Source organism: Perna viridis, chromosome 8, assembly GCF_037379345.1.
Source record: "Perna viridis isolate PV_CMFRI_1.1 ecotype Kerala chromosome 8, ASM3737934v1, whole genome shotgun sequence".
NCBI classification, from domain to species: domain Eukaryota; kingdom Metazoa; phylum Mollusca; class Bivalvia; order Mytilida; family Mytilidae; genus Perna; species Perna viridis.
This window is the reverse complement of record NC_142452.1, coordinates 38,668,531-38,695,555: the sequence shown is the minus strand read 5'-3', so window position 1 is coordinate 38,695,555 and position 27,025 is coordinate 38,668,531. Positions and strand designations below refer to the sequence as shown.

Sequence of the window (27,025 nt, the reverse complement as noted above, 5' to 3'; positions counted from 1 at the left end):
TTCCGGAAACATGTTTGTAAGAATGGCAGCTTGGTCGCTGCATTTTTTTCGGTCGTCAATCTGCGTATGACTTCAATGTATTTTCTTATTGTGTATCGCCCCGTGCAGGTCCTGGTGTTAAAGAATAGGCCTGCAGCAGCGCTAAGCTTGTCGTAAAAGGCGACTAAATAGTGCTCAGAACCCTAGCCGGGGGCTAGGGCGCTTTGCCCACAGAGCAACTTGGATGTGTGTCCCAGATGGTTGAATGGAGTACCCCTGGCGTGTTACATGCTGGGGTTGTCAGGCTATAATACGGAAAACCTGACCGCAAACCATAGTGGTACACCGTGTTGGGAAAGATGCCACATTCCTCGCACGATAAAGAACCCTACTGTGGTATTCTCCCGGAGTAGGAACCATAAGGCTCCGCCATAGGAGGCTAAATTGCCCAACCCTACCCACCTCTCCCTATTTCCAGTGGCAATCAAAATTTGTCGACCCCATTGTCCTTGTGTCCCATCCCTTTTTCATTTCATCATCATTTCATGTTCATTTTATCATCAATTTCATGTTCATCGTCTGAATATAGCTGAAATATTCCTGCTCGGAAGTTAAACCCTAACAAACAAACAAAACAAACTTATTGTGTATCTACTTGTCCCATATTGGAGATTCAATGCCATAAAATTGAGTATTAAAATAATCCGAAAATTATTTACAACAATGTATTCAAATAGACCAAGTTTCTTAATGAAAGTGAATAAAAATGTTCGGAAATTAAATCTTCAAAGAGTAATCAAAGGAACCAAGGTTGTTGCGGTAATCAAAGAGTAATCAAGGGAACCAAGGTTATAGCGGTAATCAAAGAGTAATCAAGGGAACCAAGGTTGTAGCGGTAATCAAAAGAATGCAGTCAATCCAGGGACAAAGACCAGACATGGAAAACAGACGTACACAACAAAGAAGACAAAGTAACTAAAATCATACATACAAAGTAACAAAAGCAAATGAGCAACTCGGACTCCACTAAAAACTGGGAGCATTGACCAGGTCCACCGGGAGGATTGTTTTGATATTTGACCTGTAATAAGTTACCGCTTTTCCATTAACTGGTCGAAATTGAAATGATTTCTACAATATATTTTCAAAGATAACAACGAACAACAAATGTACCGCCGGTCACACTGATACTACATTATAGCACTGGTTTACTTCTGTAATATGTCATTTCACTATGTACTAAATGTACCAAATTAAATCTTTTTCCACGAGACAGTTTAAACGCAAACGGTAATCATTAAAGAATTGAGGAGGATGATCAATTAACTGGTATTGTAACTTAGCATAAACTCGTAAGATAAATGCGATATACATAAATATAAAACCGTATATCAGTTATATACCAACAAAGTTAAATTACCTGGAAGTGAGTACAAAGTTATCGTCGCCCGACAGAGGCCACTTCCGCTCCTGTAACTACCACCTACTACACGGTTTAAACCAACATAAATACTGTAATCTTTTAGGCCGTACTTTGTGTCTTGTCCGCTTAATGTATACAGAAATCTTGATTCTAAAAAGTCTTTATATTTTCCTGATTTGTATTCTAATCTTTCATCGCTTATATCAATTTTCACACGGGAACCCTTCCTAATGAAATTGTCAATAGTCCGAATCAAAAGACCTCCGTCCGATGATGCGTCCATGTGACCTTTAAGGTTATTACCATAGATACGGAACTGTTTATTATGCATTTGAGTTTCCGCCATATTGCTCGTGGTACCGTTATCACCTCCGTATCCGTCGCCGGTCGGAGAATCTGAAATATCCATTGTCCACATCCGAGGAGGTTCAGAATAATCGAACACAAATCTTGCGCCATCATATTTCCCAGAAAAATCTATTTTAAGCACAACCTGTTTGTTACAAGCGAAACCACCGCGAGTATTTGGTCGGTGCACGAAGGAGATATAAGGGCTATATCCTTTAACTATTCCATTACGAAGGTCAAGGTCAACGACGTTGTCTAAGAGAGCTGATGTAAATACGCAAAAAAGCAACAAAACTGAAATAGAAATTAAAATTTAAAAAAATATACATGTATACTATGATTTTTTTTTACTTTACTTTGTACTAACATTTCGCATATGAAACTTAATGATGTAACGAACTACGAAAACAATTACATACATATATGTGAAAAAACAAAACAAAAACAAAACCATAACAGTCTTCTTTTTTTTATTTTTATCTTAATGCAGTTTATGTGCGACATTCAATGAAGTTTTTCTTCTTTAATTTGTTTGTAGTCTTGATTTGTCTGTCTATACACCATAAAGATGTATATTCTAATCATTTACAGCACTCATGCCTTTTGTTTAAAATTGTGCTTTATTGTTATACATAGATATTCTATATACAAATGCTGTTCTAATGTATTTTTGTATAGCTCTAATCAAATATTTGCTTTTATTTTTGTTTCTTCTTCACGAATCAGTTCCTGAATACGATTTCGAGATGATGGATAGTATCTCTCAGAGTGTTATCCCTAGGTAATGAATAATCTGCAGATAGAATAATAAAATTGTAAATAAATTCTTTGGCAATTACGTGATATCTTCGGTCATTTGAAGAAAACTTTCTCAAAACTCTTGATAGAAAGTGTGAATTACATTCAAGACCACTTTACACCCACAGACCAGTATTAAGGTTTGACAGGTAAGCAATTGGAATGTCCCGTATGGTATTACTATTGTTTATATAATCTATCACCTGTTATAGGTACAAGTTTATTAAAATATTTCTCTAGTCCTGAATACGATCGTGTCGAATTACAGAATGCCAATCATCTGAAGTGTATAGCTTAACTATTAAGTAAATTTCCTTTCGGTGCATTGTTGGTTAGTGTAGATTACAAGTCAATTAGGTAATTAGACCGATCGTATCGGAGCCGTCTTCAATTTCCCTGTCATCGTAATGTAAGACAAGGCATTGAAAAATGACTATGCATTTGAATTATATCTGAATATATTTGAAAGTCATTGTGAAAATGAAGGAAAGGGAAAGAACTCTAATTTTGTTATAGACTTAGCGTATCAAACAAATGTATTGTTTACACCTTGCAGCCAGTTACACTTTGTGGCAGATAGTGCCTTGTTACTGTGATCTTGTAGCAATATACAAATTAATTAAATTGTCAACAAGTCACAAAAGGGAAATTTGGTAAACATAAGTACGCATTGCTAGACAAATTCGCAAATAAATAAATTTATTTAAATTCATTTTTGTGATTCTTTTATGAAAAGTAAGTAACTGAATATCACTTTTCGTAGAATGAATGCGTTCTGTACAAAATTAAGGGAAAAAAACTGGTTTTCATGACCAGGCTAAAATATTTAAATGGTGGATAAGCAGTTGATTTCAACTTCTTTTGGAAAAAAGTAAAATCAGTGTGTCGAAAGCTAAATATGTTTTGTCCTATAAAAAACTTAGCAATGCCTACAGTCAATTTGTTATACACTTGTGGTATTTACCTTATAATTTTTCTTTTAATAAAATATTGTAGAATTTTAAAATTAAATGTAACAAGAAAATAAATATATCTGTTGTAATAAGGCACAATATACAGGATCCCACTTTTTACGATACCTAAAATCGGTTATTCTGAAACAAAAAATGCGAAAAACAATAAAAAAAAAAACAAAAAAAGAACTTCCTGAAAGATATTTGGATCTACCATACGACGTGCAAACAGACATACAATAGTGTAGTTGTTAATATCCACCCACAGACAGTACAATTGAAATCAAAGCCTCGTCATAAAATGGAAAACAGAGATTCTGCCATAAAGGGGTCAATAAATTCTCAATTAACATTTGATTTAGGTGTATATTTATGTACACAATAAAAGCATCAACAATTGTGTATATATTAATTGAATAAGATGTACATTCACAACCGGTCATAATAAATAGTGATTTATGTATTGTCTTAAAGAAAACGTTTGTTTTAATAAAATAATACCATGAAAATGATGACAGCAACCTAAATTCCTCCACGGAATTATTTTATGGTATTGGTTCATTTTTTTCGACTTTGTTTTATAAGGATTGTTTTTAGGATGAGTTTATTTCAGATTTTATTTCGATATACATACTAGCATTCCATGTTGCGGTTTATATGGGGAGTGCGCATAGTGCTAATGAATTCAGTCCATTTCAAACATGTCGTTTATATTTATCTTAAAAGAAGAAAAATTCAAATATCGAAGAACAAATTCAACATATGTTCGACAAATGCCCCGAGAATGATATAAAATATGTCTAAAATAATGCTTAATTATATATTTGAACTGGAGAATACTTTAATGGAGTACTTGGATACGACACTGCAATATCATTGCTTCATAAATAGATGCTAAGATGACGTGAGTGATTCAGACCAACAAAAATTACTGAAACGGCTGCTATGCCATCATTTCCACGGAAAGTATAAAGATAAAAAACAATCTTCCAGTTTTTATTTGAAATCTACTTATATCTATGATTTTACGTTTCCAGATTTCAGAGATGATGCGGGGTGGTCGTGAAGATCACATGAAATCGCAGTTATATAAATTACCAGTTATTGGATAACTTTAAATACTGGTATATTATTGTTTAAACTTACGGAGGTAAACCTTAGGTAAGGGACATAACTCTTGCAATAAGTGATATGTTTGTATCATATTCAATTTCAGCAAAGCTTTTTCAAGCTTTTTTGAAACAGAGTTAAATCAGTCCAAGTTACATTGATGCTTACTTGAGAGCGATGTGAAATGGTGAATACAAATGTTCCACAAATTTGTATGATTTGTGTCTCTAACCCTAGGTCTACTTCCCCAAGAAAACCTTTTTCTTTTGAACGATTTTTTTTAACAAGATAGGACATTAAATATATCACATTATCTCAGCAAGTGTTTGTTTTTTATGTTTCTGATATGTTTGTATTTTTACAGGAAATTCGAGAAGGGTTCTTGGTGATGAATTGCTGATAAAATGAAAAAAAAATGTTTACAAATAAAGAGATAAATACATTCAAACACCAGATCGCATCGGGTTTAAAGAAACAAAATATGTACTTGTACAGACAAAATCCACTAGCCCATTCACATTTAAAAACAAAGTGCACAAGGACGAGGTCGCTCCCAAGTACTCTCTATATATAGTATAGTGGGAAATGGCATTTATATGAAAGGAGAGAACAATTGAGAGCAAATTATTAATGATACCTGAATAAAGTTACAAAAACACGTTCTTTTGAGGTTTTCAAATTTATATCATCGGTAATATTGAATAAAATCAAGTGGAAGTAAAACAACTTCAAAATCCAGTTCTATTTTCCCATAAAAGGCTACAAATAAAGTATGCAAAAATTCTTGCAAATGCAAATGAACACATTACATGCCTCACATTTAAAATTTTTAATTTTGTATTTTGAATGTGTTAAAATTCCATTTTTTTTTTCTTATTCGGTCAAACGTCTATCATCGTGATAACACTGTTAAATATACGCCGTTTCTCTTTTCAAGGGATAGTAATAATTTAAACTATTTCCTTATTTGCCAGAGTTATTCATTATAATGACACAATATATCTAGAATTAACCGAAAGTGGTTAGTTAAGGTCATAAAAGAGGACTATCCTTTAAATGGTGATAAAAAATGTACAAATATTTTATGATACAAACAAAAGTCTGAATAACTAATGTGGATACCTCGCCTCTTGTAAAACTTCTCCAAAACATTTTTTTAATGTGGTTTTCTAAATACAATTTAGCAAAATAGTTACAGCACGGTACTCATTAAAAAAATGATAACAAAATAAGTCCTAGTATGGAATTGGGAACGAAAAAGGTGTTTTCTACTGCAAAGACAAAACTGTACTAAAAGTAATATATTGTACCTTAATCCCCGAAAGAATTAGATGATAACTTTGAGTTGTAATGAAATCATGGATTTTAGAAGTAAACTCATTCAAATTAATTTCAAATACACAGGCAAATATCTTTCACGTGAAATTCATGTTAATTTAGCTTCACGTGATACTCACATGAACTTCATATAAAATTAACATGATTTTCAGGTGAAATTCACTTAACACGAATTACATGTGAACAACTCACGTGCATTTCACGCGAAGGCTCAATTCACCCGAATTTCATTAGAACTCGGTCACAAAGTTTATTTGCTCAACTTGGGCGAAAAACATGTGAGATTCGTGTGAAAATTATGTGAAATAATTTTGCCTGTGTATATCACAACTTAAAGGGCATATACAAGAAGTCTGGCAATTAATAAATATAGTGCATGCCTCACACTCTAAAAATCAGTTTGAAATTTTTTAAAGTGGAGTACAAATTTTTGTTTGAGTCAATATTCCTTTTTTCAAATCGATCAAACGCCGATCACCGTTTACTTTTTCCTTATAAGAGCTCGTAACAATTTGAATTATTTCCCGAGTTGTAAACAAAAAGAAGGGGTCTTTCATTATAAAGATATACAATATATCTGGTATTAATCGAACAGTGGTAAATTAATGTTATTGAAGAGGACTATCCTCCAAACGGTGAAAAAGTATAAAGGTGAACAAATTTGATATAAAAGAATGTCTGACTCGGGTGTATTCCTCACATACTTATAAAACATTTCCAAAATATATCTTTTCTACGTAATTTTCAAATTCAATATAGTAGAATAGTTACAGCAGGGTACTTAACTAAATGACAAAAAAGACTTGATATGTATTTGAATGTGTACAATGTTGAACCAGTTCAGATTTTGAAAGTTATAAACTTTACATTTAATCATATACCACCCCGTTTTCTTCATTTGTCTCCATCCCTATTCACATTTCCCGAAGAATCACCAATAAGTTTTTTTTTTCTTATTATACTATTACGTCATCAAAACATCAACTAAAATTATATATCTTCAGATTGTCAAACATTCAAACTATGATATTTATTTAAATTCGTTATATTCTTACAATAAATAACGACTTTTAAACTAATTTTCCCATTCAAGATCCCAATGCCCAACATCCGAAATCCACATTCCCCATATACCATAATATTGCATTGAATAGATAGTATTGTATTACCCCCATTCAACTTCTGTTTAAAAAATGGTGACTTTTCTTATATGATCTTTTTTTTCATATTTTCATAATTTTAGATTAAGGTAAACGACAATCGATATAGTGTACACGTCAGACGTTACAGTAAATTACAATTATCGAAGAAATTAGCCAGAGACGGAAGGTTCATCAAGGTCAATTTTATGTACTTCACAAAAATACAAATGACTGATTTTTAAGATCCCCGCCTGTTTGTTGTATATATGTTTACAAACCATTCTGACAGTTATGTGAAAAAACATTGATTTGTTACGAAATACAACAGTTTTTGACATGGATTAGATTCCTGTAGGATGCACTCAGTCATCTAAAGTGTACTAATTTACACGGTTTTAATCTTGAAATATTTGACGAGAAAGAATAGTTTCGTACGATGAGGCCAAAATAGATTTTAACTTTTAACACTCCAATCCAAGATACTTTGTGGGGTTAAATTTCTTTATAGGTCTACTTGGTCAAATTGACAGTATAAGATTAAAAAATGCATAGTCAATTAACCGGAAGGGTTAATTAATATTTTTAATTACTGAAAAAAGATTCAAAGAATTTTTAATGATAAATTAATGCCAAAAAGACCAATGAACCAATGAATAGCCGTGAATACGAAGTTAAGTTATGCATAAATTAAAAATAAGTTCGAGCCTAATAAATTTTAGTAAACATCTGCTTGTTTATAAGTTTGATGAAAATACTATATATCGTTGTTAGCTGTTTAAGCAAATACAATGACACGTAAAATAATTGAAAATTGCGCATTTCATTGTACATAACAAAATGAATTTCAACGATTGTTTTTACGAATCAAGAAAATATACATTAATGTAAAAAAAAGACAGAAAAATATGTTTTAAGTAATGAACATAACTTACTTAGAAGCTTGTAACGTGTTTGGAACATTGTTGACATTAGTTTGTCCCACCACAAGTTATCCAACGTTCCGAGTATTTACGTCTTGTCATCGTATCATGTACCGGCACTGTGGCGAAAGGCTTAAACGGTTGAGTTGAAAGTGATTAACGAAACATTAGACTTCCTTGGGATGAGTCTTTGCAGCATCTGTTTGTTTATTCCAAAGTTGTTCCTTCACAAACCTTCAAATGCTTGCTGAAAAGTAAGAAATTTTCCAGATTCAGCTAGTTCTTTGATAAAAGTAAATGAACAACATTTCTCTAAAACTATAACTGTCAAAGGAACGTATTTAAAACTCCAGGAATTAAGTTTTATCAAAATTTACTTTTTGAATGCTTAAAAAGTTTAGTAGTTTTAGTAACTTATTTAATTTCGAATCCTTTGAAATGAAACGTATAAAATACATAGAGGAAGGCGACTTTATTTACACAAAAATTGCAGCATAATAAAATGAAATAGTTTTCTTTCAAATTTTATTTTCTTAATCAAATATATGGTTTTCCTTTTAATATTTATTTTAACGTCAACGGTATTGTTGGGTTTAAATCAGCCGTCATTTTCATTGACAAGGGAGGAAAAGGCCCAATCGTGTAACTTTAGAAGGGTGAACTCCATTGTTTCCTCGCCGTTGTGACAGCAGTCATTGAACAAAATCAAATCAGGTGAGATCGTATCGTTCCGCTCGACAATATCTGAATTAATAAGCAGAACATTGTGAAACAAATTATCTACAACTTTTCAACTGAGCGGTAAAATAAAAAGAAAAAGAACCTTACATCGATAATTATTTTGACGACGAGTCATTTCCTTTATAAGAAATACAGTTGGACTTGATGCAATCGTACACGTGAGCAATCTAATAATCATGAAATACCACTGAAAAGAAGATATTGGGTAAATGAAATGATAAGCCGTATAATATTGAGATATGTTTGAGATTTAGTTGTTCATTAAACTTCATTGACTGATCCGTCATGCAATAAGTATTGTATTCGATTCAGTTCTGTTCCGGACGACTAGAAGATACCAATAAAACTATATTTAAACCAAAATTATATTTTGTGACCAAATAATCTTTTTAGAAAGATAGAGTATTTGCAACAGCAATATCTATAATTGCATACGATGAGTCATTTTTGCGTAAAAATGTAAATTAGGATTATTTAAAATTTATGCAGAAATCATCTGTGCATTACACGTGAAAGTACAAAAAGATGCAATTCATGAAAATGGTTCTAAATTGTTTTAATAGATTTTATAAGAAAAGAAAATGCTCATAAATATAGGGCTTAAGTTATCTTTGTTCAATAATATTAAGCTTTTGAGTCAAACATTCATTTGCATCTTAATTCTCATGCTCCAAACATCAATTGTCGTTCGAAGTTAGCTGCAGACATCGCAGACCACCCTCTCAGAATATGCAAGACTCTTGAATGTTGGGAAATGCGCGACATTATGATGTTTGATATGAAACAAGTGCAAGAATTTCGAAAGGCGTGTCTTTAGCGGTTAGTATTACAGGAGGAACAAATGTCTGGTGCTGAGAGGACCTGGCTTCATTCTGTAAGCAAATCGAAATCGGGACGAGGAATCAACAAACAAAATACAGGCAATAAAATATATATGTAAAATATATAAATTCAAAATTAAACAGGTCAACCTCCATCAGCACAGACAATGACGTACTTGCTCCATCAACACCAACAATGAGGTAAGTGCCCTTTACTTTCCTAGTAATTTTATGATTAACATGATATAAAGAAAAAATCTAGTGGATATTTTGGGGCTTAAGTCAGACGAACTGTTTGTAAATTGAAATATAAATCAAAGTAAATAAAGTATATTAAATAATTCAATGATCTGTTCATCACATAAGTAGCACTCTACCTAAGAATCATGCAAAATGTGATTCATGGTTGGAAAGCCTACATACTTCACGTGACATATTTTTATTTTTGATATTTTGTTTAAAATGTCATAGTAAAGAGAAAGTAGCACGTGTTTTTTTCGTATATCCCAAATTCATAAGAGATAAAAATTATATAGAATGCACTGTAGATTTATAAATACAGGGAACTCTGTAAATGACACTCAAATACAATAGAATCCATGGGATTTTCAATGTTGATTATCTCCTGAGAGCAGGCAGATTTGAATAAATAATTACTCATTTCACAATATAGACCCATAAAACAACTTAATTACAAATATAAAAATATGTAGCCTATTTTGGGGTGTATCACATTTTTCAGATTTTGCATGATTCTTACAAAACAGCCACATAACTTGTTACGGTTTTGTGTATTGCCCTTTCAGCCATGTGTTTTCACAACGCCTTAACAGCTCGTGAAAATTAACTATATGTGCGGCAAGTTTAAAGACCTAACAAGTAGATAATTATTTCATAGTTCCTGCAAGGTTGTATGTGATTGGACTAGATGAAAATGTAACATAGGTAAATACGATGATGTATTTGAATTCAGGATGTAATAGGCCATCACAAACAAGGAAGGACTCATTTTAAAACAACAGATTTCATGCATAATTACAACCAGCAAGAATAGATAGGAGTTTTGTGCATTACTAAAGGATTACATAGATCAACGCTATCCTCTTTATTTGTTGTAATTTTAATTTTTAGGTATTATAGGGACAAAATTGTCCTTGAATGCCTTCATTTCTAGTTTATCACTATGTTAATTTTATACTGTATCCTTTTGCATTAGAGCGAATTGTAAAGGAGTTTATTTTATTTTTTATTGAACAAGATAGGACGAAGTAATTTGCTGTAATTGTTATAACAAGCCATTTTGATTTATTTTGGTTCACCCACTTAATCACGAATGGTAGGTCGATAACCGCATCATTGTCTAATATTTATCGTTAGATTTGAGTAGTTTCATTCTTATTACCGGATATGACGCTAGTCAATGTGACATTTCATATTTGGCCGGACTGATGAAAAGTGGTATAATACCTGTTTACTTCGTCATTTTGTTAGCAACTTGAAAGAATAAGAAATCCAAAACTTCGTTTTTTTAGCCACCAGGTTTCACCATATGGAGATCCATAAATTATGAAGGGGATCTGGCTGACCTAACGGGGGTTCATTCAATCTTTTCGAGTATAAAGTGGGGTGGGTTCAACCAAACTTTTTGAGTATGAAGGGGACGGGCGGCCCTGGGGTCTCCCTTGGATCAATCTATGAGATGTCACTTTTTACTTGTTTATTTCAACTATAGTAACAACATCAGATAATATGAATTTGTTTACTTTCAATTTGCCACCTTTTTCACCAACAGGCTCCCTCTGTTATCTAATAATAACCGCCATATGGATAGTTGCCACACGCTAAAATCTACCATAGAAACAAAGATATTTCAAGACTTTTTTTTCAGTCATCGCAACCCCCTTGTACTTAACACGATACGATCAAGAAGTTCAAATCAATCATTAATTCATTAGCTGTAGCATGATACTAAACATGCATCCTCAAACCAAACAAATCGTTTACTTTATTTCGTATGAAAATGAACACAAGGCGCTCGTACATGCTGTAACTTTTAAACACTATACATGCATTCGACTGACTTCAGGTGGTTTACATAAACGCCTTCGAGTTTCTCGGATTTAACCCAATGCTACAAATAAATAAACTTGAAATTGCGCTGAAGTGTAATTTTTAAAACTAAAGTATTTTCGTGCTAATGCAATTAAAGATTCTTATATACAAATAAAACCACACCTAATCTCTAATAAAAACAACCACTTACAAAACTTCTTGGCGTTGATGATGGGACTTCATATGCAACAAAAAAACAGTTGACATAAACAGACAATGTAATGATAGCGCAATTACTTAAAACATGATAAAGTTCGTGATTTTGTGGTTTTGTCGAGTTGTAAGCATAACTAGCTCTCGTGAACAACAGTAATTAACAGTGAAACCTGTCTAAACCGAGCCTTTTATGACTTAAAAAAATTTGGTTTAGACGGATGTTCGGTTTACCCAGGTTTAAAGAACATTTGTATATATTGATAGCCTTGATAGACTTTGGTGAAATAGCATATGTGACGCAAACATATCATTGATTTCAGAGTTATGTCCTTTACCTTAGGTCTACCTCCTTAAGGGGCTTTTAAAAATGTCTGGTTTAGACAGGTTTTTAGATTATTGAGGGTTCCGATTAGACAAGTTTCACTGTAGCAATAATGTTAGTTGGCATACTAAAAGCCATTTTCTTCTTACTAGTTACAATTGGGTCTTTTAAACGATAAAAAAAGTTTACTCATTTGTAACAATGTTCACCTCAATTTCAAAGTATTAAGTAATCGCGTGACATTTTCGAATATGACGTTTTAGATAAACAAACTTGTCGGTATGATAATGCCCCCTTTAAGTAACCTTTTTTCATCTTTTAATACCTAACCTTTGTAAGTATAATGTATTTACAAAGTAATTTGAATTGAAATCACGGCTTGCACGATCTTCAAACCTGGACAATCAAAAGGACAGACAGTTTCAAAAAAAAAAAAAAAAAAAAAAAAAAATCCGCAAAAAAAGACAAAGTGTTCATTAAAAAAAATCCCAAATAACATTTTAAGGTGTGCTTAATGAAATTATGAAAGGGAAAATGGGGTCACTTGGCAAAAAATATCAATGTTATGAAATGGATAAAACCAGAGGAGTCCGAAAATCTGACAGAAATGTCTGATCTCCTCAAGTCCCAAAATCTGCTCTCTAAGTGATCCCTGCTCTATCGATAAATAGATAATCCGTTATAACAATATAATTACTGATAGTAGTTTAAAAAACCTATCTAGATTGCAAACAGGGTATAAATAGTAGTCTAAAGGGCATATTGTTCAATCATAAGATATAATATTTCGTTTGATCCAATAAATATGTTCAAGGGAAACATATCCAGTCGACAGATATCTTCAATTACTTATTAACATATATATACAATGATTTTTTATGTAGGTTTTGAATTATTGATTTTTATTATTATTTTTACATTCTTGTGGATAATTTTTACGAAACTAATTCGAGTATTCAAAATTTACTGGACATACAAATCATGTCATCCCGTTTAGCCACGCGGTGAAGTAACTGAATTTGTGCTATGCTATCACGTTTAGTTCGAGGGATTTATCATTTAATTGTGTGATAAGATTTCAAGTGTTAGAGGTACGAAGAACAAATCAGCACGGTTATGCGGAAGCTGCTCACGAGGATAAAACATATTTGCAATTGTCATCAATTCAATTTATTACGCGGTTTACTGTTAAGTAATACAGAAAGTTGAGAATTGTATGTTATTTAAACGTTAATTGAGAGAGAGTTTTTGTTAATTTTAAACTAAGATTGATTCTTACCGGGAAGTGTTGATTATTATCTATAACTTCGTTTATTGTTGTTAGAAATACACCAAAAATATGTGCAAGTTATAGAAAGGGTCTTACCTTAATTTATCAGACAAATATATATTTTCCGATTCCACCCAAAGTATAAATAAATAATTACACATTATGTAATCAAATTATCTATCAATACAATGTAATGTATATTCTTGCGGTTGAATAAGGTGTATGCAAACTATATCAGTTTTTCCATTTCGTGCTAATCTGTTAATTATTGTTATTGTATTAAACTAATATATAAAACGGTCCCACGAAAATTCGATGTTTCACGGTCCAGAACCTTGGGGCGATTTTCTGCTTATTTAGATAAGAAGTAATAAAGATGAAAATGATTACAAATTGACGTCTTTTTAGGCTAAGTTTTAAAAATGTCTTGGTTTAGACGAACAGATTAGTGAGCGATTACCCACCTATACAGTTGTTCAACAGAAAAAGTAAATTCACTGTTATTAGTAAAAGGATTACCAGAAAGCACGATACATCTTTTCGTGACAGATAATTAATTGTTGTGGATTAATTGTTAAGGCGGATGACACAGCGACGAATGTATTCAAAACCACTGTTATATTGAAAATATCTCTACTAACAAATGACGGAATATTTTGAATTTTCATTTTACATATAATCATGTTTTTCATACTATTGAAAATGCTGATTGGCGCTTACCCTACGGGCGCACCTGGTCCATGGTCCCAGGTTTAGTGGAGTCCGAGTTGCTCATTTACTTTTGTTTCTTTGTACGTGTTATTTTGGTTACTTTATGTTCTTTTTTGTGTGTGTATATATTCCTTGTTTAGTCTTTACCTTTGGAATGTACATGTATTCTGCCAAATTCAGCTGGAATCTTGGTTCCCTTAATAACTCTTTAACTTAAACAAAAATCACATTTGCCCGGCCTTACTGACCAAACTGAAATTCGATGAAGGATAATTGCTTTAGTTTAACAGTATCAACTATCTGGTAATTTAGCCCGGTGATGATAGGACCCATACAAACTCCAACAGAAATGTATGACCTCGCTGACAGGAGCATATTGTACGTTGTAAGCGATATCCCTTGTTTGTATAATATATGTGCCAGTTGTTTATATCTTTGTGGAGAGTAATGTAGCATCAAATCGTTTTGTGGGAAATTAAGCATATTCCGTTTCACCAATACGGCTCTCTGATTATAGTGGTTGATAATTCCTTCATGGGTAATTTGGCAAAGATAGGTGTTCGTGTTTGTGATCGTAAACTTCCATGTAAATGTTGTACAACTATTTTGTTCTGTACCCAGTGTAAGTGAAATTAAAAATTAATTCAATAATGTCAAAATACGAGAGAAAACTGAACATCAATATTTAACAAAATATAAATACTTGGAGGTAAAATTAAATCATATATTTGCACTTCTCGAAGAAATTGGAATTCGAACTAAGTGCCCCGATTAACATATTAGTATGTAACAGTAAGATAGTTTCAAAATAGAAATATCATAAAGCATTCGGATGAAAACACTTAACTACTTCAGTGCCACGATTTTTTTTATATTTCTATGGATTGATACCAACTATTAATTTTGTTTTCTAAGCTTTTCTAAGCACACCAATGACGTCAATTAATAAAAAAAACGTCATAAAACAAGACTGCGTACTGTCTTTCAAGACGTTTCATGCTTGTTTGCGGGTAAATCTAGTTTTATGTAACTAATTTCTAACAAAGAATAGTAGAAAAAAAAACTCAACATTCCTATCGTATGTATTTACTTTTTTTCCTTTGGTACCATCATTAATATATTTGCACATGGAGTTAGCTTGGTGCATTGTTATAAATGTTGCAAAAATTGAGCTGACGTCATAGTCTGGTGAATAAGTCGAATCGACAGCTAGATGTATCAGACCAAGACGCAGACTTGGCTTCTTTTCCATTAACCGGTACGAATCAACTTTCTCTAACTCTACTTCCGGTTCGTCTGATTCGTCGTTTGAGACGAACAACTCGTACGAACCAATAATGGAACCGTATAACAGATAGAAGCACTTCAAATTTAGCGACAAGAAGAGTAGTGCAGTTAAGTTTACATTTATAACATGGCTGTAAATGCAGAATAGAGAAAAATAATGACAGGACCTCAGCTTCAATATAATGAAGTACTTACAAAATACTCGGGAAATGTAGCTCTATACTATACATGTAATTATGCTAATAGATTTTGGGAGGGTTCCATGTATTCGCAAACAATTGAGGGAGAATGGAAATTTCGTTTGAGACCTATTGTTATAATATCCCTCACCATTATGATGGTTTTCGTGGTTTAGGGGAAAAGCACAAGATCGTGGATCCTTCAATTTGTGGTTTCGATGATCCTGTTATGAAGTTTAAAGTAAATAAACCTTTTCGTTGGGAATCAAATATTATACAGTTATTAAATGGGTTGGATGCAATAGACCAGAATATTTGTCCTGAGGTACTGAGAATGATCAAGTGTTCTGTTGGCCGAGTGCTATAGAACACTTGGTCATTCTCAGTACAAAAGGACAAATGTTCTGGTCTATTGCATCCAACCCATTTAATAACTGTTTTATTACCTAATTGGTCTATGAGATATAATAAAGAATGGAAATGGGTAATATGTCAAAGAGACAACCATTCGACCAGGAATATGAAATTGACCGCTCCATGTTTATGAATTGGCAGACGAGAGTCACATCTACGTTTTTACAGACGAGTTTTTTGTGTGTAAATTCCAATTCAATGAAGCGCTTAAAAAAGTTCAACCAATCAAAAGGCTTAGATAAAGGTCATTATGGGGTCAGTGCAATAGTACATCGACAGTGCAATAGATCGCCCCGTCCTGAATAAATTTTGAAAAAATATGTGTATATTTAATAAACAAGATAAAACCTTATAATTAGGTAATAACATGGTTTACCTTACCCACGAAATCCGTAAAAATTGGTACCCCACGAACAATAGTACTTTTACAGTATATCGCTTGTGACTTGTGAATATTGACAAAATGTTTCCCCTTAAATACAAATCAGATGTACACAGGTTGATGGTCAGATGTTCGTTCAGTAAAATCAGTTTTGTTTGTAGTGATCATCTGCAAGGTTTTATTGCAGTTCAAATTATAACCTATTTCTCATGATTTCGACATGTTATCCAGATCAATTCTCCATGCATTTTCCATGTATTTTAAAAGAAATACAAAGTGTGCGAAAAGAACTATGCATGTATTTTGTTAAAAGAAAGCCGGGTTGAACTTCGAAAGGCTTCAATCATTATATTAGCTGAGAAATGTTTTCCAAATTTTGGAGAAAACAATATTTTACTCCAATAAAAATAAAAATAATAACATTACATCTTCCCCATTACTTGATTTCTTATCCACCAATCACACTCCCATCCAATCAGGATAAAAATGGTCGGTGCATTAACGATAATACGTCCCGTGCAGGTTCGGGTGTCAAAAGAATAGGTCTGCAGCAGCGCTAAGCTTGTCGTAAAAGGCGACTAAATAGTGCTCAGAAACCTGGCCGGGGCTAGGCGCTCTGCCCACAGAGCAACTGAAATGTGTGCACTAGGCGGTGGAACGGGGTACCCCTGTCGTGTTACATGCTGGGGTTGTCAGGCTATAATACGGAAAACCTGACCGCAAACCATAGTGGTGCACCGTGTTGGGAAAGATACCACGTTCCTCGCACGTTAAAGAACCCTGCTGTGGTATTCGATAGAAGTAGGAACCTTTGCGCTCCGCCACAGGAGGCTAAATTGCCCAACCCTACCCATCCTTTCTTTTTATTTTGTGGCAATCAAAATTTGTCGACCCCCATTGACTTGTGTCCCATCCCTTTTTTCATTTTATCATCATAATTTCATGTCCATTTTATCATCCCTTTCATGTTCATAGCCTGAATATAGCTGAAATATTGCTGCCCGGGCGTTAAACCCCAACAAACAAACACTAACAATAATACAATCATATTCTCTTCTTCAATATTGGTTAGGCATGAAGTTTTACACTGGTAAAATTTTATATCGTTTCACCGTGAAGTGTCGTTTGTAAATGTAATTATAGAACATGCGTGAAGAATATATTTCCAATTGATAGGGCTTGGGTTAGAATAAAAGAATTTCCCTCAACGAAGTGTACATTCAGCATGCACATCGACTACCCTGCAGTTAAGGGGTTTATTTGATGATGAACTATTTTTTTAAGGAGAATCACGGTCTGAGATACCTAGACTATAATATCAAATAAAATTTAATGAACATAGATACAACAAGAAAGAGAAAAGATAGCAATGTTAAGGTTAAATTGTGTGAGGTCTAAGTTCGACGTTGCTTTTTAGTTTTCTCAGACGTTGCTCTCTACTTTTGTTTGACGTTGCTCCATAATTTTGTTTGACGTTGCTCCATAATTTTGTTTGACATTGCTCTCTAGTTTTGTTTGACGTTGCCCCATTATTTTGTCTGGCGTTACTCTCTAGTTTTGTTAGCCGTTGCTCCATTATTTTGTCTGGCGTTACTCTCTACTTTTGTTAGACGTTGCTCCATTATTATGTCTGGCCTTACTCTCTAGTTTAGTTAGAAGTTGCTCCATAATTTTGTTTGGCGTTACTCTCTAGTTTTATTAGACGTTGCTCTCTATTTTTTTTTTGACACTGCTCTCTAGTTTTGTTTTCTCTTTATAGTTATTGTGACGAAGATTCTTTTAAGTAACTATCTGTAAATATAATAATAATAGGATTATTAATGAGTGAATAACCAAAACATGATCACGAATGCCGAATAACGCCTAGATTTAACGAGTGTGCGGAACTTGTTCCGCGCACGAGTTAAATCTTTATGCGTTCTTGGCACGAGTGATAATATTTTGGTTATTCGCGATAACCAATTGATTATCCTATTTATTATATAAATTTCCTATATTTTGGGTTTTTTTGTTGATTTTTTGGGGGTCTTGTTTTGTGTTGTGTTTTGTTTTTCCTAACTTCGCTTTTAATATGTCATTGTTTTTTTTATTCTGTTCATTACAATATAAAGGTAGAACTTCTCCGTGTCCTGTTTCGCCGTTTAGGCCATGTGCATGGATTTTCATGTTTTTGAGTTATTCTAATCGGTGTTTTTTTTTTTTTTTTTTTTGCCAATGCTAAAAACATGCCCTAAAGTAATATTTGTAACTGAGACTCCAACAAAACTGAGTAAAAGACTAGATCTTCATCGGAAATGGGCCTTTGCGAGTTGAGACGACCCGTATAAGACGTGGTTATGCGTCTCTTACCTTTGTTTCTCTTGCCTTGGTTTTGAACATTTCTATGACGCTGCCACTTTTACGACGTTTCATTGGTTAAGAGAACGAGTTAAGACGAGCACGCGTAACCCATTCTGCTCCAGGGATAAGTATACGAAGTTTGCATTTGTATGAATCGTAAAATTTGGGCGTAACAAATTTTCAGTGTATGGATACGTGTCAATTGTTTAACCATGTTTAAGGAAGAAATGCTGCGACTTTTACGAACTATCAGACTAAGTGTTTGAACTCTAGTGCTCATATTTACGAACAGTCCCTTAATGTCGATCATTATTTGAAAATTAATTGCCCATAATAAAAGGTTGGATTCATAAATGATTCCTAATAATTTCAATTTTACTGTTTAAGGAAGTAGACCAAGAGTAAGGGACACAACTCTTACAAATCATTGAAACGTTTTAATTCAGCATTTGACATCATTCTCATGTAAGCATCAAAGTAACTTGGATTGATTTCATTAAGTTTCAAATGAAAGCATGATAGGTCTTGGTGAAATTGAATATGATACAAACATACATGTATCAATCATTTCAAGAGTTATATCTTACCATAAAGCGCCAATTGCATCTTAACCCACCAACGTGTCTAATACTCCTTTCAAAGATACGTATATATATTTTGCTTTGGGAAAATTGGCAGCTCAGAATGCGCATTTTTAGGAGAAGGAACGTCCATTACATTTTAGGGAGGAATGGGGGCTTGGAAAAAGTTCAAAATAAATATTTTGACTAAGAACACTTTGGGAGAAAATAATTTGATCCTATCAACATCAAACCACTCTTTCAAATCGAACATTATGTTTGAATTTCATATTTGAAAATAAATAATTCAATGTATGAGAGAAATATTTTTTTGGGGGAGGTGGGGGCGGGGATGGGGTCTGGCTGACCAAAGATGGGGAGAGCATCGTCACACTTCAGAATTTTTTTTATTTTTACCGATTTTTTTCATGAAAAAAAAAACGAAAGGGCGCGCGTCTAGTGTGGCGGTCTTGATACGACTTTGTTTTCTACAAATTCGGGGAAACAGTTCCTTTGTTTTCGCAAGTCACATAGTAAATATTATTTTTATCACATAATAAAACTGAACAAAACCAAAAATATCTTGTGACAACCGTCAATAAACGATATTTTAAACTTTTTTTTTAAATTTAGATTTCACTTTTGAAAATCAGAAATTGGAGGGAATTCTAATCCAGAAGACAATAAAGTACGCGTTGTATTAATCTGTATGGAGAAGTTTTTTTCTAAACGGAGTTAGTTCCCTTTACACGTGTTAAACGACAAAGATGAAGTACAACATTAATCAATGCACAGCGGAAGTTTCATTTTATCATTACGTCGTTCAACTTAGGATTATACTGCAGTTTAAAACATCTGAAATCAGAAAATTGAGCTTGAACTTTCATAAGAACAATCCTATTACATTTAAAAAAAAAATACAGGTGTTCCTGTATGTAGACCCTCAAACAGCTACATGTATATGAACCTGCTCCAAATGACGTCCCATTTCATGCTCATTACCCGGATATAGATGAAATATTGCTGCTTGGGGGTTAAATACCAACAATCAATCAATCAATCAATCCAAATCGCGTTTAGAACGGTTTAGACTCGTCTGTCATCTGTGTCATTTATATTTACAGTAATGATAACCAAATTCAGATTCATTCATACGTTTTACAGATACTCTATATAATTGAAAACATAGATCTGTATTAAACATTCTGTCGTCTACCCTGGACTTGACTTTATGAGCAACTCGGCTGTATTTCTAGAAAAGCAGAGGACGCTTACCCTACCGTTGCACCTGGTCCGTGCTTCCCGTTTTTATTGGAATCCGAGTTGCTAATTTACTTTTGTTACTTTGAATTATTATTTTAGTTACTTTATGTTCTTTGTTTTGTGTGTCTGTTTTCCATGTCTGGTCTTTGTCCCTAGATTACATTCTTTTGATTTCCGCTAGAATCTTGGTTCCCTTTATTTGTCTTTCAGTAATCGTATTAATCATACTTTGATATGTCACTCGTATGCTCCATAGTAATTCCCAAGCACCCCACATACTAACTTATCTTAAACCAAAAAGTACAATTACATGCATGCCTATGTACATATTCAGATCAATATCGTCTTTCGTGTTTTCCTTTTTAATCAAATTCTATACCTTATAATATTTTCAAATAAAAAAAACTGTATCGTCATAAAATATACATAACATTTACAGTCGATCCTCATTAAGTCGAAGTCGAAAGGATCATGCAAAAATGTTCGAGTTATCCGAGGTTCGAGTAATCCGAGGTCGAGGATAAACCGGAAATACTAGTAGTGTGGTCCATGATTGTTTCTGTATTGACATCATTTGTCATGCTTGTACATGTACATATGCTTCACTTTACACGGTACTTCGTAATGTCATGCGTTTCATATCGGAAGATATTTTTTGTATGTATATCATGTTTGAAATAGTGAATGGCAGCGAGTATTTTAGTGAAATTTCCTTTTTGTTTTTTCTATATGTATGTTTGCGACCCAAGCAAAAACAAAAAACAACACAGCAAAATTTGCATTTATGAACAAAATAACAAAGAAGAAAAAAACATTGATTGATATATGTAATACCTATATCCTCAGTTCTAATGACCGTGTCAAAAAGAAGACAATAACTCGAAAATGTCGAAAAGAAGTGAGATTTAATAAATATTCTAATTTTTGTTCAGTTGAATACTTTGGAAAGTTATATTCTCTAATTCTATATTTTTAAACAGTTTCTCTCAAACTTTTATTTACTTTTTATTTTATTATGAAATGGATTTTATCTTCAAAAACTTCAAATTTTTTTCACTTTCTTTAAGTTCGTGGAGTTTTATTATAACGGTCTTATTCTATTCCAAGACTATGGTCGCCAATTCGAAATTAAGAACATATACTCCTAATTGAGAAGTCATTAAACTGTTGATAGAAGTTCATTTTTATGAAAGTTCTAATTTTTATATACATGTATAGGAAAAACTTGCTGCTCTCATCAAGTTCGTCTAATTATCTTATAAATACTTTTTTTTTATTTTTCAGATATTTCAATTTAAAAATCTATTTTTTATTGTTTTACCTCTTTGTTATTCTTGCAACAGTCAATTTTTGTTTATTTGAGCATTGTCTACACCAATGTTGTTTACTCATGTATACCAAGAGTACCCCTGGTGAATCAAGATACATTGAAAGTTCAAAAAGTAAGCCTCTTTAATCAATTTGTTTATGTTGTCCGTATATATGGCCAGATATAAATTAGTTGCGTATTTATATACTTTCAACAGGTAGTCTACCTCTGTTCTTACTTCAATATTCGAAGAAGTCTTTTTTTTTTTTGTTCCAAAGAGATGCTTACAGAATGACAAGTGATTTTTTTTCAAATGGAGATCGATCAATAAAAGTGCGCGAGTCAATGATACAATTTCTTAGCGTAACAGTGGCAGATCCGAGAGGTGCAGGGAGTTGGCAACCCACCGTTTAATTGGAAAATTTGTCATTTTCATTTGTCAAATTGATAAAAAATGGTATATAATGTCCTAGCAACCTCTTTTCTGAGAAACTCCGGCTGGCGCCCACCCTTTCCAATGTGTCTGGATCCGCCCCTGCATACCTATGGTAAACAAGAAAATAGTTCATAAATATTCTCGTCACTTGGACCTCCGTTGGAAGGATAAGACTTTTTTCTTTTTCTTAACCCTAGATGTTCGATTATCCATGTTGCATGTGCTGGGTAAGTAGATAGCATTAAAGCGAAACCTATTTAGCTCCTTTTGCACGAGCTCGACCATTTTAAATTTCTTTCAAACCAATACTACGATTAATTGTAGCCGAATAAAGTCGTGAACCTTAAAATTGTTTTGTATTAAAACGATGAAAATTGGAAAGAGTGAACAACCTAAGTATGACAACGAGTGTCAAGATTTAACAAGTGTGCGAAACTTGTTCCGTGTACGAGTAAAACCATCAGAAATTTTCTTTCGCGGCTCCCCCATCCTCCCAAGTCAGGATCTTGAGTCCACCCTTGCTCCCTCCAATCCCTGACATCACTCATTCATATTTAGTGGGTACCGTCCAGCCAAATCCGATTGGTTGCTTCTTCGGGAGCGAAGCACCAATGAAAATCGATTTAACATAAAATGTCCGTGGAAAGATGAACAATAATACGAGGTAATGGACGATCCGCTATAGTAACTGAAAGTTGTATGATGTCACAAATAATGCAATATGAGCAAAAATGATAACTGTAGATTCAGTTAAGTCTTTACTGAAAAAAATGACGTTATGTGTAGCCATTTTGTAAGTTATATCGAAAAGTTTCTATAACGAGTGATTTGATTGGATTTTGGATCCGGGTTAAATTTAAGTAACTCACTAGATGGCGCTGAACGATACCCGCTAAATATGAATGAGTGATGTCAGGGGTTTGAGGGAGCGAGGGTGGTCTCAAAACCCTGACTTGGGAGGATGAGACTCCCTGTGCAGGTTCGGGTTCAAGAGAATAGGCCTGCAGCAGCGCTAAGCTTGTCGTAAAAGGCGACTAAATAGTGCTCAGAAACCTGGCCGGGGCTAGGCGCTCTGCCCACTGAGCAACTGGGATGTATGCCCCAGGTGGTGGAATGGGGTTCCCTTGGCATGTTACATGCTGGGGTTGTCAGGCTAGAATACGGAAAACCTGACCGCAAACCATAGTGGTGTACCGTGTTGGGAAAGATGCCACGTTCCTCGCACGTTAAAGAACCCTGCTGTGGTATTCGATAGGAGTAGGTAACCTTGCGTTCCGCCACAGAAGGCTAAGTTGCCTAATTTATTTTTTTTACAAATAGGCCCAATAACATCATGTTAATTATCGTGTTCTGGCTTCATTTTTTGCACTAAGCTTCTGTGATATGCATAGACCAACCGCAAAAAAAAAGGTTTTGCTGGCCAAAAATAAAGAATACGATTTCTTTAAGAATAATGCTCCTTTATTATTTGCGATTTAAGTCGAATACTAAAATAAGGGTGGATCCAGAGGGGTGCCTGCCGGGGTTTCTCAGAAAAAAGGGCATTCTATGACATACTTTGCTATTTTTTGTCAATTTTACACATGAAAATGACAAATTTTATGGTTATTTGAGAAAGTTTATTTTCAAGACTGAATTTGATACAAACAGAACATACCCTTTCTGTCATGTTCCTTTATTGCAACACGTACATCTTGAGAAATAAACTTGCAAATGAATGTTAATGCATCTTTTTGACAAAATATTTACAAAATATATTTGGAAATGCGTTTTTGTAACACCGTTTTAAGAACCTTTTCAGTAAACATCTTAGACACTATTGCCGATGAACCTCCCTTGACCTCAATTTCAACCTAATTTCAACCTAACCCATTCGTGATATATATTGACCCGGGTTACATTTAAAGGGATTTAATGTATATAATATATTTGAAAGCGTGGGTTGATGATCATATTTAGAATTATATTACACAGGATAGTGTTTTAACGAGTAACCGACATTTAATTCAAAATGTATTTTCAAAGTACACTGTGTTGCTTAGAGGAAGCAGTTTTCTTCTTAGAAGTAAGTTCCAATTATGACGTCTCCCCTTTTGAGGTTAAGACGAACACGCACTAAAACAAGGGTGGATCCAGACACTTTGTAAAGGATGTTTGCCAACCGGGGTTCCTCAGAAAAAGGGCTGGGATGCCAGGACATTATTTGCCATTTTTGTGTAGATTTTACACATGAAAATGACAAATTTTTACAATGAAAAGGAGTGGTGCCAATTCCCTGTACCCCTCCCCTTGGACCCGCTAATCGTCATTCTATATTCCTATCGTTGTATCGGGATTAAATGATATAGGAACAGTATTCGTCATTTTTACGTGGTCAATCGATGCGCGATATATCTATCATAGGACGTTAAACTGTTATCAATCAATAAATCAATTAATGCTTTTAAGTGAGTTTTTTAAATTATTTCTATATTTGGGTCATTATCGAGGACGAAATAGTTTAAACTCCGAAGGGTGTGTATGTTTTACATTCTTACCGATGTGTAACGAAAGAATACACCATTTCAAAACACCGCTCAGAAACTTAAAGCATAGAATCTGTATCGCCATTCCTGGCATGCTTGAAGGTTCAAAGCAGTCTTGTATAGAATACAATGGCGGTACTTGGTAAGTATTTGTTTTAATTAATATCCATCATATCAAATTTATTTTTTGCTTTAAGCACGATCGAATGTAGGCTTAAATGGTTACTCTCAATGTTTTGACGAAGTTTTAGTCAGACAACTGCCTCGCCCTAGCCTAAATGGAAGCCACTGCCGTCATGATCAGTTGGTAGTAGGGATATGAGAGCAAAGAAATCCACAGCTAATTCCATTCTATTCATTTCAGGTTAGTCAACAGCTGGATCAAAACAGAACAATGCCCATCTGAATATACCGAAAAATGGATCGTTGTATTGACAAAGTCAAGGGCATAAACGGTCTGCCTCCGGAAGTACTGTGCGAAATATTTTCTTACCTACCACAGAGGGATCTGCTGAATAATATCAGCGATGTATGTACACATTGGAAAAAACTTAGCAAGGCAGGTTCTTTATGGAGAGAAGTTGAAACCGAGACTCTTTACGAAACATATCCTGATAGCCTTCAGCACATTAACGAAATACACATCACTGTCGAAAAGTTAAAGCTATCAGCTGAATTGTTTAACCAAATAGCATCTTCCGATAATTCATTTTTCTTCGCCAATTTGACTTCTCTGAAGATTACGACCAAGTTGAAGTGGTCTCAATCTATTCGGTCACTCATTTTGAATTGTCGAAAACTAAAAGAGTTTGAATTCATTCCTAAAGAAAGCGATGATATGAAAAAATTCCTAGAAACTCTATTAAATTTTCGATTGGAATCGTTTGGAATAGGTTCATTTTATGCCGTACACCAAGGACTACTTTTAGCCTTCGTAAGTGTACAGAAACAATTGAAAAGATTCAGTCTTACTTTCGAGACAGAAGAGGAAAGCTGTGATATTCTAGCTAAAGTGATAGATACGTGTCCATCTATCGATACAGTTTTAATGTCGAGTTGTTTTCTTCAGGGGTCCCCATTTAAAACAACGTCTAAACGTCTGAATCTCACAAGCGTAACTGTTCATTCTCCGATGTTTGGCGATCGTGACCTGAAGCGATTAGTGCAAAGAGCTCGCGGTTTAAAGTACCTTAACATAGAAACAGCCTTAGGTGTTAGTGATGAAGCATTCGAATGTCTGGCAGACAACTGTACTTCATTAGAATCTATATTCGTTGGAAGTAACCCGCCAGTGAACGGACCATCAATAACTGGATCAGCATTGGAGTACCTTGTCAAATGCAGTCAGCTTCATACGGTTTCATTCAAAGGGTGCAAAAAACTCGACGATGATGGAGTTATTGCCCTTGTATCTTCTTTATTGAATTTAAAACAACTTAGACTAACAGGTTGTTTTAGACTTACTGACACTTCACTGAAAACAGTGGCACAAAACTGCTCCCTCTTAGAAATGGCAGATTTTTGTAAATGTCCGAAAATATCATTGGTAGGGGTGATGGAACTAATTCACAAATGTCTTCAATTAAAAGAACTAAATGTTTCACTCTGCAAAGGTATAACGGATCTAACTGATATGAGTCCGTTCCAACCAGGAAACATAAAACAGAATAACGGAGATAACAATCAAGACAATTCTGCCGATAAAACGAATGAAGATGTTCCGGTTAACCGAAAACATTGTTCTGACACTCGACGGTCTCTTTCAAAACTGAGTAAACTTAATTTAGAAATGTGCATCAATTTGACAAAGGATTCAGTTCTTCTGATAGTTCCGTTCTGTCCGAATTTAACCAGACTTAACTTGACTACAGGAATGGACAATGTAGATATAGACTTTTTAAAGAATATGTTTAGTCAGTGTCTGTGCTTACAGGAACTGAAAATATCCGAAAAGGTCATAACTAGGACAGACATTGAAATAGGGGAAATAATTTGATTTTGGGCTATGTTTATGGTGGACGAAGCTCATTCTTTGTTGACGGTTCTGCGCCAAGTTGGTATGGGCGAAGTCCCATTCGGTGAGGAGAATGTGTAAAACTTTCCTCAGGAAACGTTTAATACATTTCTACGCAGCCGATACTTTCAAAATTATCATTATTAAATAAATAAATAAATATTAAAAAGTA

General features: G+C 33.9%; 2 protein-coding genes across 4 annotated transcripts in view; one reads left to right on the top strand and one right to left on the bottom strand.

Moving 5' to 3' along the window:
* The window catches only part of LOC148610422 (signal peptide, CUB and EGF-like domain-containing protein 3), a 60,883-nt gene extending 47,260 nt beyond the window's left edge, over nt 1-13,623 (bottom strand). The window contains exons 1-3 of one of the 2 annotated variants that reach the window (XM_088543247.1): nt 13,530-13,623; nt 8,024-8,258; nt 1,400-2,044 (exon numbers count right to left, since the gene is read on the bottom strand). In XM_088543247.1, the coding sequence (XP_088399373.1) occupies nt 1,400-2,044; nt 8,024-8,060 (682 nt within the window). In that variant the 5' untranslated portion in view covers nt 8,061-8,258; nt 13,530-13,623. Of the gene's footprint in view, nt 1-1,399; nt 2,045-8,023; nt 8,259-8,491; nt 8,511-13,529 lie in introns of those variants that run through there. The other variant, XM_088543248.1, reaches the window with a different exon arrangement.
* A 10,637-nt stretch (nt 13,624-24,260) lies between these two features.
* On the top strand, nt 24,261-27,025 carry LOC148610421 (uncharacterized). 2 transcript variants are annotated; one of them, XM_088543246.1, is made up of 2 exons: nt 24,261-24,379; nt 25,204-27,025. In XM_088543246.1, exon 2 carries the CDS (start codon nt 25,258-25,260, stop codon nt 26,833-26,835), a length of 1,578 nt encoding a protein of 525 aa, XP_088399372.1. In that variant the 5' UTR covers nt 24,261-24,379; nt 25,204-25,257; the 3' UTR covers nt 26,836-27,025. The 2 variants fall into 2 exon arrangements, with proteins under 2 accessions (XP_088399372.1, XP_088399371.1); XM_088543245.1 differs by lacking the exon at nt 24,261-24,379 and adding an exon at nt 24,833-24,981.

What these genes read in the sequence shown, in the direction of transcription:
- LOC148610421 (XM_088543246.1), top strand. Translation starts at nt 25,258, where the DNA reads ATGGATCGTTGTATTGACAAAGTCAAGGGCATAAACGGTCTGCCTCCG.